Genomic DNA, 14,542 nt, shown 5'->3' on the forward strand with positions numbered 1-14,542 from the left:
AAATGTTCCTGATCAGAAACCATTTGTTACCTCACCTAAAGGTCCAGAATTAAAAATAGCTAATGAGGATGTAAGTAGTGGGGTAACTGCGGTAAAGTGAAGAGAACAATTTGCACATTGGATAAATCCATTGTGACCCTACTGTAAGCTTACATTTTATATTGCTTTATTGTCAGCAATTTAAATTTTAAATACAAAATTAAGTACGTATTCGGCACTTGTGAGGAAATACAAAGCAAAGTTATAAGATATTTACAAGTATAGTTGTACCCATTAAATTTGACATTCGCATACTAACCCATAGATTGTACATTGAGATAATTGGGAAGAGGTCATTCGATTGCTACTTTCAAGATGTCATTTGTAAGAATTTTCTTACGAGGTAGAAAGTATTGTTAAGAATTTTGCACTTTGATTGTGTAATAAAATTTCTGTTGAAACAATTATTCCATCATTTGAAATAATTGGGAATGGATGAATTTATTTTTTTAAACTAATCACTTATCGATGGTTATAATGGCCAATGAAAGCATTGAAACCATGAATGACCCTCGAAAAAGAGGGGAGGGTTTGCATTGTGAACAATTAATAATTCCATTTCCAAAATCGCCGTGCAGTAAACTGTAATAGATTAGCTGCATTGGAACTTTTGTATCTATCAAGATACATTAATATAATTAGCAAACAGCTTACGTTTCGTTTTTTAATTAAAAGAACACATTTCTCCCTAAAGCAAATGATGGTGCTGTGTGTGTCCCAATCTACGAGCCTCTAAGATGAACCCACTCAATTAACTATAAAAAGGTGTGCATGCAATTCTCTTCAAATTATTGGCCGTTTAATCAGTCCCTGGACAGTTTAACAGTTTACTGTTAACGGTTAATTTACATTTCACTGAGAAACATGGAGCGAGCAGCTCGCAGCTGAGCTGAAATCAGAATTTTGTTGGTACACTGTAATAATATTGTTCGTCTAGGCGTGGGGAGAATGAATTATCTAGTATTAAGGAGCGAGACATGGGAAAATGAGTTTTTGAAAACCCTAAGTACTTTATTATCCACTGTTACATCAAATTGGCTAATATGGAAATGTCTTCTCCTCAGAGAGCTTGAATGATTACTGTTAGCACTGTTCAAAGCGCACTGTTCTGCTTCGGGTTTGATCTTCTTCTGTAGATCAGTCGCTATATTTCTTTTTAAAAAACAGCAAATTATTGGGACAGTAGGTTGAACAGACAATATCTTTCAATTACAAAATCATAAACTATGCTGTGCTATATTCAATTCCCCAGAAAGTATCCTGTTGTAACAAAACTGTAACGATTATATGTTCATAAAACAAATGGGAAAATTAATGTAAACTTTTCTAATTGGAAGAAAGCTTTCTTTATTTTTTAAGTCCGAATGCCACAAATAGCTTCTATTTTCACGTTGTCCGTTAACAAAAAGCTCCCTTTAGTAACGGCCTCTGGTTTATCGTATTCATATACACGTACTCATTTTGTCCTAAGAGGCCGCAAAGTTGATAAAAGCCCCATCCAGATATTTCCGAATCACTGATACAATAGAACTTTTTATAAAAAAAAGCCCAACATCCAGTTTGGGCGTTTCTACATCCGCTGCTGAGATACATTATTTCGGCCTTGTTAATTGGACTTTTCACGAAGAGATTGCCAAAGCTGTGCTTTGAAAGAGGTGTAGATTTTTTTTGCCTTGCGTCGGGTTCGGCGTTTTATGTAAATTAGCAAATGTATTTCCGAAATTCAACTTAATTTGGCTGATACTTGCAAATTATGTTCTTATCTTCCCCATACTAAAAGTAAACTTTATGAAATGACAAGGAACGTCTTGCGACATTTACTTGGATAGTACAATGCCTAGGGAAGATCAAATACTGGGAGGAAATCCACTGACCAATCTTCACGTTAGAACCGTTGAATTCGACCATCTGCTAGGCGTTGAGACGTGATAACAGCTTCTGTTTTCCTGGCACAAACATGACTCGGTGTTACTTTTGGATTGCTAGCAAAATTAAGAAGCAAAAGGTATTTTGAAACTGTTCTATTGTGCTGTGCATAATGCAAGCAGCGTGGATGTTTCCTAATACCCCCTGCTTCGTGTGAACAATTGAATTTAAGAAGAAAAATAACATTAAATATGAATATGTTGTTAAATTTAATGAAATGTGTGTTTGCACCAGGTCAAATTCTACCCCAATGATTCTTTTCGTTTGGACAAATAGATCACCCTTTTCCTCTTACTAGCAAAAAGTTCAAATAAACGCACGTTTGGAAACTTTACTTTTATTTTGCAAGTAGACACCTTCATTTTTTACAACATAATTTAAATTTACAGTTATGCAAACGAAGCAACATCCTAACAAATACTTCGAAATTTCATATTTACCAATCCACGGTATGTTTCAGATATAAAATGCTACAATACAGGAAAAAATAATGTGATATAAGACATTTAATTAACATGAATATTTACATAGCTATTCATTCGGAACAGTCCTGGAAAATTGTCGCGCCTGGACATGGTGGCGACGTTTAATTTAAAAATTCAGGCCGCTTATACCTGAAAATTCAAGGGTGAAATGTATCTTATGAATTATCCACTGTTGCGTAACCGCTGAAGGAAGTAAAGAGCATTGCAGTGCATCGTAAATCTCAAATAGACGGTATTTCAAAACGCAATGTACATAAGTGATTGTCCGCAAAAATAAAACTGAAGCAAAGTCTGTTCGACTAACTTATCCCCACTCTTGAGCGTTCGTTCACAGGAGGTGCGACTGAGTTACCATCGTGTAATTTTCTTATATGCTTCTTCAAGTCAAAGTTCCTACAAAACCCTTTCCCACAAGTGCCGCAAGTGAAAGGCTTTTTATCATTGTGAGTATGCATGTGAAATGTCAAATTATAGACTTGATGGAATGCTTTGTTGCAGATATTACATTTAAACTGTTTTTCTCCACTATGCGTCAATTTGTGGTTCTTGTAGTTTCCTAGCAGAAAAGAAATAGAAGTTAGTGAAAGTTACCCCCTCTCTGCTCCCCACACCACCCCTTCCTCCCTCCGAACCTCCGGGTCAGGAGTTCACAATTAAGTTAATTTCAGATGAGGGAATTTCTACATTAAGAAGAAGTAAAGCTTCATTAAGCGGTCTTGTGTTAGTGTGAGCGTATGGGAGTCAAGAAGTTGTCAAACTTTATCTCAATCAAATAAAGTCTGCAGAAAACTGTCAGATTAGGAATTAGGTAGAGGTCAAGCTTCTGACCCACAACCCAAATTAAGGAGCCGTATTTTTAGAACTTTAGTTCAAAATGACACGTCTGATTTGAAATACTTTGAATTCAAAGTGTCATTCGCATCCAGACAAGTCGTAAAATATGGTTTCATAAGGACACTATCACTTCCGATTATTTTGATTCTGAACTAAGAGATACAGGATTCTGTGTCTACAACCCCCAAACATTTTCAAGTCCCTCTGAGACGTGTATTATAAATCATCGTGATAAATTATTAAATATCATTTAGTAATTGCATTATGGTAAAACGAATCGAATACACTGGGTTAGATTAAAAACAAGTTAAGATTTCAGTGAAAATATTTTTTCCCGGAGGTATTAGCAATCGAAGGGTTAAATTCACGGAGCCAAATGGATACCTAATCGTGTGAGGATTAATTCAAATTAAAGTAGACGCTACTTTGAAAAGTACCTTTTTGGTGAAATCCTTTCCCACAGAATTCGCAAACAAAAGGTTTGTAGCCAGCATGGATCCGAATGTGAGTGTTTAGAGTGGAGCTTCGGTTAAAAGCTTTTCCGCATTGATTACATTTATGGGGTTTCTCCTGAGAACAAATCACAATAATCATTTGACTATCGATGGTCGGATAAACAGTTAGGTAGAAATAAAACTAAACTGGAACCATTTTAGCATTTAGCAAAATCACACGATGCGCGGATCTGACTACACGCATCCACAATCTGTTTTATTGTCTATTGCCAATCTGTCTGAACCAAATATTGCAACAGTAACAGTTAAAAAACGAGATGGCAGAAGATGCTTGGGAACACTTAGATCATTTACACAAGAGACTCTGCAGATGCTAGGCGTCTTGAGCAACATTTTGTGCGTGTTACCTATATTTAAATTCCCTTCGTGTAGATTGGTATTCATATTACACTGACAAGGCATATTGGATAACGAAGCTACTGATAAGGTAAATAATTAATTTTGTGCCACTAAAGATTACCAGATAACGAAAAGAGACGCGAGCACGTACCTGTGTGTGGATTATTTTGTGTCTGCACAGTGTACTAGCCTGTCGAAATCCTTTCCCACAGACTTTGCAGACAAACGGTCTGGCTCCGGTGTGAACGGGCATATGACGTGTTAGATTATAATGTGCATTAAAAACCTGGAAAAAAGAAGCAGAAAGAAGATACAATATGTAAACGTAATATCTTTTGCCAACTGTGTGGTGGATGTCGATGGAGCACAGTTTTCTTTCTCAGGAGAATCTACTAACAATGATAGCACACTGATTTCGAATGGTATTTTAATCATCACAATACCTTTCCACAAACTTCACAGGTAAAGTTTTTGGGTTTTCCGTCGCTCGAGGTGTTGTTCAGCTTCTGGTGGTTTTTAATGACGTTCTTTTCGACTGGAAAGCTGCTGTTTTCTTTTATCACTTGGTCCAACTGTCCCGGGATGCGTTCTTTGTGAGGAAATTGTGGGCTTGGATATTTCTCCGCAGCCAGGCTGGCAAATTTAGCATTTTCCAACAAAAGTAGTTTCTGGTGAGCAGAAAGTGAGGCCGGAGGCTGAGAGCCGAGGATATGAGACGGGAAAAGGTGGTGGTTATGAAGCAACTCCGAAGGGTGGTACGTCGTGTCCAGATAGTTGAAATAATAAAGGGAGCCGTTGGCAGGCATTGCGACTGTTTGATTAATGACTTGAGGTTTGATCAATCTGTTAGTAGTCATCATTGAAGGACCTAAATTTAAGTCAGTTTTGTAGCACATCCCACAGTTAGATTTACACATTGCCGCAGAAGTACAGAGTGAGCCTCTCAGGTTAGACTTCCATACCTCCGAGTAATTCAGCAGAGCTTTAGCTTGCAAATCATAAGGAAGTGGTTGGATAGGAAACATACAGGGGACAGGGGAGCACAGTTTCCCAACCTTTTTGCCTTCTGCTTTCTCCAAGGTTTGCCTTTGTTCAGTAGGGCTCCTCGGTTCGGAGTTCTTGGCCATGATTCTCTCGATGGAAAAGGCCAATGCCTTTGGGGTAGCTCCATTGCAGGTAGTGCCGGAGGTTCCATTCCTTGCCGTCTGTCTAGGACAGGATACGACTGTCTCCAAGTGACCAGAGCTCGCCATCCCAGGACTTGGTGTGAGCAGCCGCTGACTACAGCCGCTCTGATCTCCCCTGCATTCCAGAAAAGCCAAGACACACATCAATTTAATAAGCACCTTGCGTTTGGCATGTCACCTATTTACATTCAAATCAACATCTCAATGAACAATGGCACCGAGGGGCACCAGATTAATGATCATTAAGCTGTACAAAAAAAACCCGTATTACTAGGACAGGGAAAATCTTTGCTGATAGAATTTAAACGCGATGCTCTGTGCACGAGCTACCAGTTTGATACTGGAAATTTCGATCACTAACTTACTGAGGAGTGATGTGCCAGACGCCACCGTCTATTCTTAACTGGTTCTACATTTATTAGCGAGAGCGGAGATTATCCAAGGACTGCGTGTGGCTATACTGTCACATTTTGATAGCACACATCCTCATCAGTGTGAGATCACTGTCTGTTGCATTTAGCTGACATCACATGAAGTCACTTAGCAAGGTGACATCCAAATAGCATCAGCCCATTCCAATCTCCCACTAGCACCCACAATGCTCGTGGGCGAAGAGGCTGTGGGGGTATGAAAAAAATAATTGTGCATTTAATGTGCTTTAATCTATCGCCTAAATCTGTTTACTTTGCTTATGGGCTGTATTTTAACAGTGTAATTTTTAATATGTGTAACGCATTTTCATTATTAATTATAAAGTAGCCTTAAAGAAAGGAGCATTTTCCAAAAAAAAACTGAATGACAAATTCATTTGAACCTGGTATCGTCACTCAAAATCCGGGTAAGATTTAAGAAAGTATTGCTTGTGGAACAATAAGCGAAGTGTTTCTGGCGTAAACAACGAACAGGCAGGTAATCTGGACACTCTCAAAGCAATTGATTTGAATGCATCTGAAATATTCTCCCCAAAATCCCCAGTGAAAGTGAAAAAAATTACCGCATATCTCAAAATTTAATTTATTGTTGTACGTCGAAGTGCAATAACTGCACCGTACTGCGTGGATATTGCAGACTGAATCACGACTAAGCATCTCCTCGATTTTCTTTTTTTTACATAGTATGCAACAAAAACAAAACCTATTTTCTAAGAGGTTATAAAGATGCATTTCTTTTCTATTCAATGTTCATTATGTGCATAGCCATGGAAAGGGAAAAGTCCGTATTCCACCTGTGGCAATTGGAGATTGCAATCTCAGAATCTCCCCAGGACCCGATTAAACGTTTTCCTCCTTCACCTATTCAGAACAACCAATTTTCCAAAGCGATTCATACTGTTGTGCCCTTGTAAAGCGGCTCTTTCAATCTTATCCACTAAAGCACCGCGTGGAACCCGGTTTTGTGTCCTTTTTTTCTGTTTTAAAAAATGCGTTACGACGCGGATTAAGAACCGAAGAAAAAGGACTGCGCCTGACCAGAGGTAAAAGCGAGCAATGAAAAGACTCGTTTTTAACAAGCCTTTTTAGAAAGTTTCTGGAATTTACTTCGAAAAGTTCTGTGTTCTCTTTACAATGGCGAAGTGCCTGTTCATTTGGGACTGTTTTAATTCTTCTGTTTGCAGACGATTTCACCTGAGAAGCACAACAAATTATTAACGCAGAATTGACTGAGGCTAAACCGAAAAGGGCTAAATAGCCAGGCGGCATCAAAAGTGATCATGAAGAGAACTTAATAAACCATTTTCGGACCATCACATTTGTACTTGCCCTTGATTGTATTAATACTTCTATTCTGAAATTTAAATCATTCATTGTATTCCTAAACGACGCTTGTCGTTTGCGTTACCTTATTTCGTTTTATTGTGTGAAGTTAACTTGAGGTGCAGCGGGATGTACATCTAGCGACCTAAGTGCCATGAATATTGGAATATATATTTTCTCCCGAGCTGATCATTGGATAAATATGCCGCTGAAATAATTAGAAATAGATGTGAATCCCCAAAGATGTGAATGGTGGAGAGAGTTCTTGAATATCTTTTACTTTCTGTGAGAACATGAAATGAATACAGATTATGTGTCTAGTAAACATTGTTGCGACAATATTAGTGATGCACTCTCGACTAACCTTTAATTTCGAAAAAAGAACTGAACCAATTGAACTGAACGTTTGAACTGAGCTGAATGAGAAGGAAAAGGTGTGAAATTAACTTGAACGTTTCATGTTTAATGAAACTACGAGCAATTGCAAAAAAATGTTGCAGCAGCACTTGAAGGGTTAATGTTTAATCAGCAGTGCTGTCTGACCCTCTTCTCTTTCTGTTGCACTAATTTAAGGGGCGGGTTGTTTGTTCTGTATTAGAATTGTAAATTCCTGCAGAGCAATAGACTGGTCCCGGCGAAGACCAGTACAAGGGGACGGCTAGAACCACAGGAATCTTCAAACTAAACCTGGACAATGTTGCAGCTAATGCGACCATATTCTTGACCTTTATTTTTACGTTCATCTGCTTCAGTTACGAGAGAAAAAAAATACCCCGCCCGGTCTGATTTTCTACAATTACTTAGATGTTGTTCTTTTAAACTTCATTACATGGAATCTACATTTAAGAATGTTACACTTTGCTCGTGAAATTTAACACACTAGTTTCCGTACTATTTTAAATACAAATATTTAAATTGACAAGTCATTTGCGAGGAAGGGATCCTCAACAAAATATTGCGCTGGGGCCATGGGAAGAGCGATAATTAAGAAATTTCACTCCTCTTTATATAACGGCCAATGTAGTTACACTAGGGTATGGAGTTGGAAGTATTTGACAATGTAAATAAGGAACTTGCACTTATGTAGCGACGTTCATCGTCCCAAATTGTCCCGAAGCGCGTCCAGTTTAATAAAGTGTGATCGCTGCTTTTATGTGTAAACAATTGCCTCATCACACAAACATACTGAGAGATTGACGTTGATAAAAGTGGGACAATTTACCTTCAATTTAAATTCTCGGATTAATGTCTCATCAGAGATGAAAAACTCAATATCGCATCAAGGTACCAAATTAGATTTACGAACTGTGAGTTCAGCTCGGGGTCCCTGACTACGATGATGCTGCCTCTGAACAAAACTGACGCACGTAAGGTGTCGCACTCAAACCTGAATATGGAGAAAACAATGCTTCCCAACAGATTGCATGAGCAACACGCAAACATGCTGGAGGGACTCGGGTCGTTCGGCCGCTCCAGGACCGTAGAAACTGCATTAAGATCTTCATAGTTAGCAACAGGCCACACCTGCAGATCACACTCGCTCCACGCTTCTTGTTACTGATGAGATAATTAACCTCAGTTCTAGTTTGTTTCAGAAAGGACTGAGCTACATGGACAATATACTTTAAGCAGAACTCCACACTTTAGCATGTCCACTAATTAAGTAACTTCAATCAATGCTCACCATGACTGAAAACGTATTTAATAAGTTTGTTTCCGCTCTCAAAAAAAGCCATTTCAAGCGGAGTATGTCAACATTCAAGTTTAAGATAATCATCTAAATTCTTTCTACCCATTGTCTGAAATGTGAATGAATGACATATACAGAATTCAAACATTATTTCTTTGCTTCTGCAATATTCGAGAGTTAAAGAATAGGCGTCCATACTCCACTTAGACTCCAAATAAAGCATGCACAATTATTCAGGACATGGTGGCGAAACTGAGTTCAGAGAAAGTGGGAATTCGCGGCCTTTGCCTTAAATAGCTCAGCTGTTCTTTGTTAATATTTTCTGCTTTCGAGCTGGCTATAAGTAAAAGGCAAAACTCTCGTTTACCAGAAAAAATCGATCTCCTGTGGCGCTAATCAGAAGAAAAAAATAATTTCATCTTCAAAACAAATTGCAGACTTCACTCTCATTTGGCTGATTCTACTTTTCCGCCTAATTGAAGGCTTCACGCACATACTCGGTATATAATCCCTGTCATATAAAGAAGTTAAATTATCTTTCGCCTGTCTTTACCGATTTCAGCCCATGCAAATAACATTGAAGGTGGCTTGTTAGAAATTGGAAGCAACAGGTGCGGTTCTTGTTCCCTCACCACAACATTCTGCTAACATGGGGTCTCGGTTACATAGCAGCTCCTTGTATTCTTATAATACTCGGTCTATTTGTTGAACATGATCAGGGAACCTGCCCAGTGATCAATTGCTTAATCCCACCCCTACAACCCAACGCGCGCAGCCACACATTCCGAAATGAAACCTAACTCACCGACGATGGCGTAAAAGGATCGGATTAAAAATAAGTGCTTTGTATTTTAATGACAGAGCGATGTGTGGTTAAACTCTTGAATGTTTTAATAGATACATGGTTTGAGAAATGCAAAACGATGTTTGGTCTTATCCATTCACACTTAAAAGTTGAAAAGTAATGTTCATCGCGCTATGTCTTCACCGAGACGGGCTAGGCGTCAATTAGTGAATGTGGTGACCTGTATTCTAATCAAAAAGTAAATAATTTTAAATGCCGAAAATCTGAGAGAGAAGTAGTGAATAGGAGAGCTAACATTTTGTAGGTGCGGACCTCCCTTCAGTAAATAGTCTAACTATTTTAACCGGGGGGAGGGGGGTTGTTGACATTCGCCGCTGATTTTACTTTGATTTAATAAGAATCCACTACTTGGTTTCGCTCCGTCTACAGATAGAACTGTACCGTTTATATAATTGGTAAGGGATGGTTATCCAGTGCATTTTTAGATTTTATATGTTTTTTTTTCAATAGCGGTTAAGGATATGGGGCATAACAGAAATATGAGCATTTTGTTCCTTTTCCAGTTGTTAAAAGTTAACTTTGTAATGGATGGATGGATAAGTCTTGTCTATTGAACTCTCTGCTCTGCTGTCGAGTTGCCGCAGAGGGTTCCACTAAAGTTGGAAGTCAGGAAAAAGTGTCTCTTCCATGAGCTACATCGGGGCGACGTTCAATGACTTTAGAGCGATCCCACTAATGTTGGCTTCACTTGTGATCTGTTGTAAACGATGCGGCACCGCTTTCAGGACGGGAGAATTGCCACTGAAGCTGCAGCTCGTTAACACGGCAGGGAAGCGGAGTAAAACATATTTAAATTGTGATTATGTGAATAATGAGGAAGAAAATTTTCGACTTCGTAGGACTGATGATTCCGAGAGCCCTCAAAAAATTGTTGACGGAAATACAGTAGTCATTCTTTGTTAAGAGATGCTTCTGCCTTCTTTAAAATAGAGAACACTAAACAAACAAGATTATTAAGTTAGTTTGTGTTTGAAATTTTGCTAAAGCTTGCTAACAGGTCGTTTTAGAAATGGATTGACACGACCTTCTTTTATCATGAAGTGCATTCTATATTACAATAATGAGTAACTTTTAAAAAGTGGGTTACCATGAAAATTGTATTGCAAGGATCTTACATACTATCTAGATCCAGAGTTCCCCACGTTACGGTAAGCAGTTATTTCCAGATTTCCATTTTATTTTCTAATAATGTGGTAAACGGAAACTTTATAAATTTCGTGCTTCTTACACGAGGAAGAAGCAAGTTGTTCAAGTGTTAAATACGGCACTGGCCTGATAGACACTCTACGCTCGATCCCTGAACCTGGAGGGTCCTCAACCCCAGACGTCAACGCGGCCGAGAGTAAGTTCCCGGTCGCCACTGTCACTAACTTGTTCCATATAGTAACGACAAGAAGCAGAGGGATCCGAGAAATAAATGAGGACGAATGACAGCATGTGCAAGATTCACGCTGATACAATTCCGTTGTTGTTCGGCAGCTACGACTGGATCGCGGCAGCAAACTCCTTAAACGGAATTCCTAAAGGTGCTTCATGCAAGTACATCAGGAAAGTAGCGCAAGGGACTCTGTGAATCCAAGGGAGATACTAATGATTCTATTCTAGTGCTGAAATCTGATCTGATTTAGAGTGTTGTCTAATTAAAGTGTTGGTACTAACAGGATTGAACACCGGAGGACTGACGCGAAAACTGTGACGATGATTTGAGTTTCACAGCAAAGCAATAACTAACATGTGCTATCATGAGGTTAAGTCTCAACAGAAGTTTACAATATCTTTCAATTAATTTGCCGCAGGTGAAAAAAGGTCTGAGATAAGTAATGTAGAATTTGATTTTGACCTAAAACTAATCTATTTACTTCTAGTTTCAGAAGGGGAGAAAATCAAAACTGTTAATGCAAAATACAGTTTGAGAATTAAAGTAATTTGGACAAATATCGCTAGATTGCATGCACAATTTCACAGTTGTGATTTTCGACTTAGGAACGGTAGAAGTTGTTTGCTTTTGAATTGAAACACGATGTTACTCCAGGCCAACATAACAACAAACGAAGCAATATTTCATCCACCAATTTATAAATTTACCTTTTCTTTCATACCCGACTCTTTAATTTGGTGGCATGGCTTTGCCTTTGGAGAGTTCTGATACAATTCTGGCTGAAAATATGCCATGTCTAGTTGATAGTCAGCGTGAGGAGCCTATGATTTTAGTGAGATGTAGTGTGATTCTGGATTGTTTTGAATTAAATCATCCACATCTCGTGTCAAAGTATTCCTTGTGGTGAGCATCCTGCTCTCATATTAATTACTCTGAGAATCTTTTACAAGTGAACAAAAGATTGCTGAAGGCAGGTGTGGAATTGGGAACAGGTTTAATCCTTAGAATGTTAACCCCAGATAAGCATCTACCACTTGTCAGCCTGTGTTAATCCAGATACTCTGTACTGAATCAATAAATAAAAACTCTTCTGAATGTTTTCTAGTTTGATATGGAAGCTACTGACTGATTTGGAGGAGATGCTGGAGATGACTCTGCACTATGTGGGTATAATAATGTAAAAATATCTATAATAATTTATCAAAATTGTCTTTAACTTTGTAATTAGATGGAAATCAATTTGTAATGCATCAATAAGTATTTCCCTCCCTATTAAAAGAAATTAAGCTGACATAATTCCTAAATACTTAGGTAATTACAATAATTAAATTATACAAACATCGGCTTTAAATGGTTGCTAGCCCATGCTAGCACACTTATATTAAGTGGGAAAATTTCTATTCAAGTTTGAGATGGTGAATCACAAGTGACATACATAACATGCAAGTGTCAGACATTGACCATTTTCAGTATGAGAGAGTCTAACCATCTTGCCTTAACACTGAATGGTATAATGACTATGGAATTTCCCACCATTACCATTAACCAGGAGCTAAACTAGAGCAACCAAACAAAACACTGTCACTAAAAATCAAGGTATTTTGCAGCAATTGATTCATCTCCAACTCTTCAAAGCTTTTTTACCATGTAGGAGGCACTTCTCGGGAGAGTAATGGAGTAACTTTGGATGTGCAACTTTGACAACATTCAAATAACTCTCCATCATCCACAACAATGCATCTCATTTGATTGTCTCCATATCCATCAACTTACATTTCAGCTCCCTCAAATCTGTAATCTTGTAAATTGCATGTGTACACCATTAGGTCCAACCCCACCTTGACATCCCCCACTTCCATTCTGATTCAGAACTATATCACTGACTCTTCATTGTGTTTGGGTCAAGGTTTTGATACTGCCCGTTAAATATCACTAATATTTGAACTGCAGTGATTTGAGAAGGTGGCTCCTCCTTACTTTATCAAGGGCAAAAAGCAAGGGTCAGTAAGTGCTGCTCAATCCACAATATCATGGTCCCAAACATATTAAAAAATACAGGCAAACATTTCATAAGTTTTACATTGAGGAATGTTATTGTCATTAAATGAACACTGTTGGATTTGCTAACAAGATTTACACCCTCCCAATGGGTTGATTGATATCCTATTAGCTGAGTTTTGAACACCACTGTACCCAACGCAGGATGTCACACTGGTCTTTATAATAATCCTGGTTATCTCAGGATGTTATCTAAACTATCTTAATTGCAATTGATTAATGTGGTTAATATGTTCCCTGAATTGATTCTGAGCTTGTAAATGCTTTGTTTTGGAATTAGCAATTGAAAGTAATGAGTATTTTTCTTCAGTTATATTTTTGATTATTTAAATACAGCAGAATAATATTCTATTTGGCCTATCAAATCTTTTCTTAAGAATATTACCTTTGTGTTATGGTGGGTGCAAGCTTACTCAGAGGCCTTTACTGATGCTATTCTGAAGGGAAATGTGAAAGAGCTGCATCTGATGATAGTGTATTTGACTCTCATGGTGACACTCAGCCAGGCTACACTTTAAAATTTTTTTCCCCAAATTTTGGGGTCTGGGCATCACTGATGAGGCCTTCAATTATTGCCCTTCCCTAACTATCTGTAATGGGCTAGTGGTTGTACTCCGCAGTCCTTGAAGTGAAGAAGCTCCCAAAATGATCTTTGGTAGGAAGTTCAGGATTTAGAGCCAGGTGATGATGGACGATCTCAGTTCTAAATCAGGACATTGTGTGAATTTGAGGAATGAAGGTTCAGGGTGGTTGATGAACTACCTATAATGTTGGCTGTTTTTTCCCCGTTGGTGTTGAGTTTCTTGATATTTATTGGTACTGTACTCTTCCAGGTGAGAGGATAGTATTCCATCACTCTCCTGTATTATGCTTTGTAGATGGTGAGAAGGTTTTGGAGAAGAGCCACACATCACAAGATACCCATTTTCTGGTTTGGTCATATAGTGTTATTACTCATGTAGCTGCCCAAGTTGAGTTTCTGGTTAATGTTGACTTGACAGGATGTTGATGGTTGGGGTTAAGGACTTGGATTTTGAAGGTAGATGGTTAGATTCTCTTGTTGGAGTTGGTCTGGCCCCGGCATTTTCATGGCATGAAAACTTACCACTTTTCAGCCCATGCCTGGATGTTATCTATAGCTATAACTTTCTGAATTGGCTGCACAAATACATTTGCATAATATATTGGAATTATTTACCTACTTATTTAATGCTTCGTAAAATTAATATACAGTGGCATGCAAAAGTTTGGGCACCCCGGTCAAAATTCCTGTTACTGTGAATAGCTAAGCGAGTAAAAATGAACTGATTTCCAAAAGGCATAAGTTAAAGATGACACATTTCTTTAATATTTTAAGCAAGAAAACTTTTTTTATTTCCATCTTTTAGAGTTTCAAATTAACAAAGAAAGAAAAGGGCCTGAAGCAAAAGTTTGGGCACCCTGCATAGCAATACTTAGTAACACCCCCTTTG

At 38.2% G+C, this 14,542-nt stretch overlaps 1 protein-coding gene across 1 annotated transcript; it reads right to left on the reverse strand.

Annotated features, from left to right (window-relative positions):
* Positions 1 to 2,749: 2,749 nt before the first annotated feature.
* Positions 2,750 to 5,406, reverse strand: fezf2 (FEZ family zinc finger 2). Its single transcript, XM_072281018.1, has 4 exons — positions 4,582 to 5,406; positions 4,290 to 4,424; positions 3,722 to 3,854; positions 2,750 to 3,006 (listed from the first exon to the last, which is right to left on the reverse strand). Exons 1-4 carry the CDS (start codon positions 5,389 to 5,391, stop codon positions 2,750 to 2,752), a joined length of 1,335 nt encoding a protein of 444 aa, XP_072137119.1. The 5' UTR covers positions 5,392 to 5,406.
* Between the last annotated feature and the right edge of the window lie 9,136 nt (positions 5,407 to 14,542).

Source organism: Mobula birostris, chromosome 16 (assembly GCF_030028105.1).
Source record: "Mobula birostris isolate sMobBir1 chromosome 16, sMobBir1.hap1, whole genome shotgun sequence".
Lineage (NCBI taxonomy): Eukaryota > Metazoa > Chordata > Chondrichthyes > Myliobatiformes > Myliobatidae > Mobula > Mobula birostris.

Bases quoted from the DNA above. Each gene is read 5' to 3' on its own strand.
- fezf2 (XM_072281018.1), bottom strand. From the start codon at position 5,391: ATGGCGAGCTCTGGTCACTTGGAGACAGTCGTATCCTGTCCTAGACAG. The intron at 3,855-4,289 runs GTACGTGCTCGC...ATTTGTTCTCAG, and splicing joins ACAAAATAATCCACACACAG to GAGAAACCCCATAAATGTAA. The intron at 3,007-3,721 runs GTACTTTTCAAA...CTTTTCTGCTAG, and splicing joins GAAAGGATTTCACCAAAAAG to GAAACTACAAGAACCACAAA.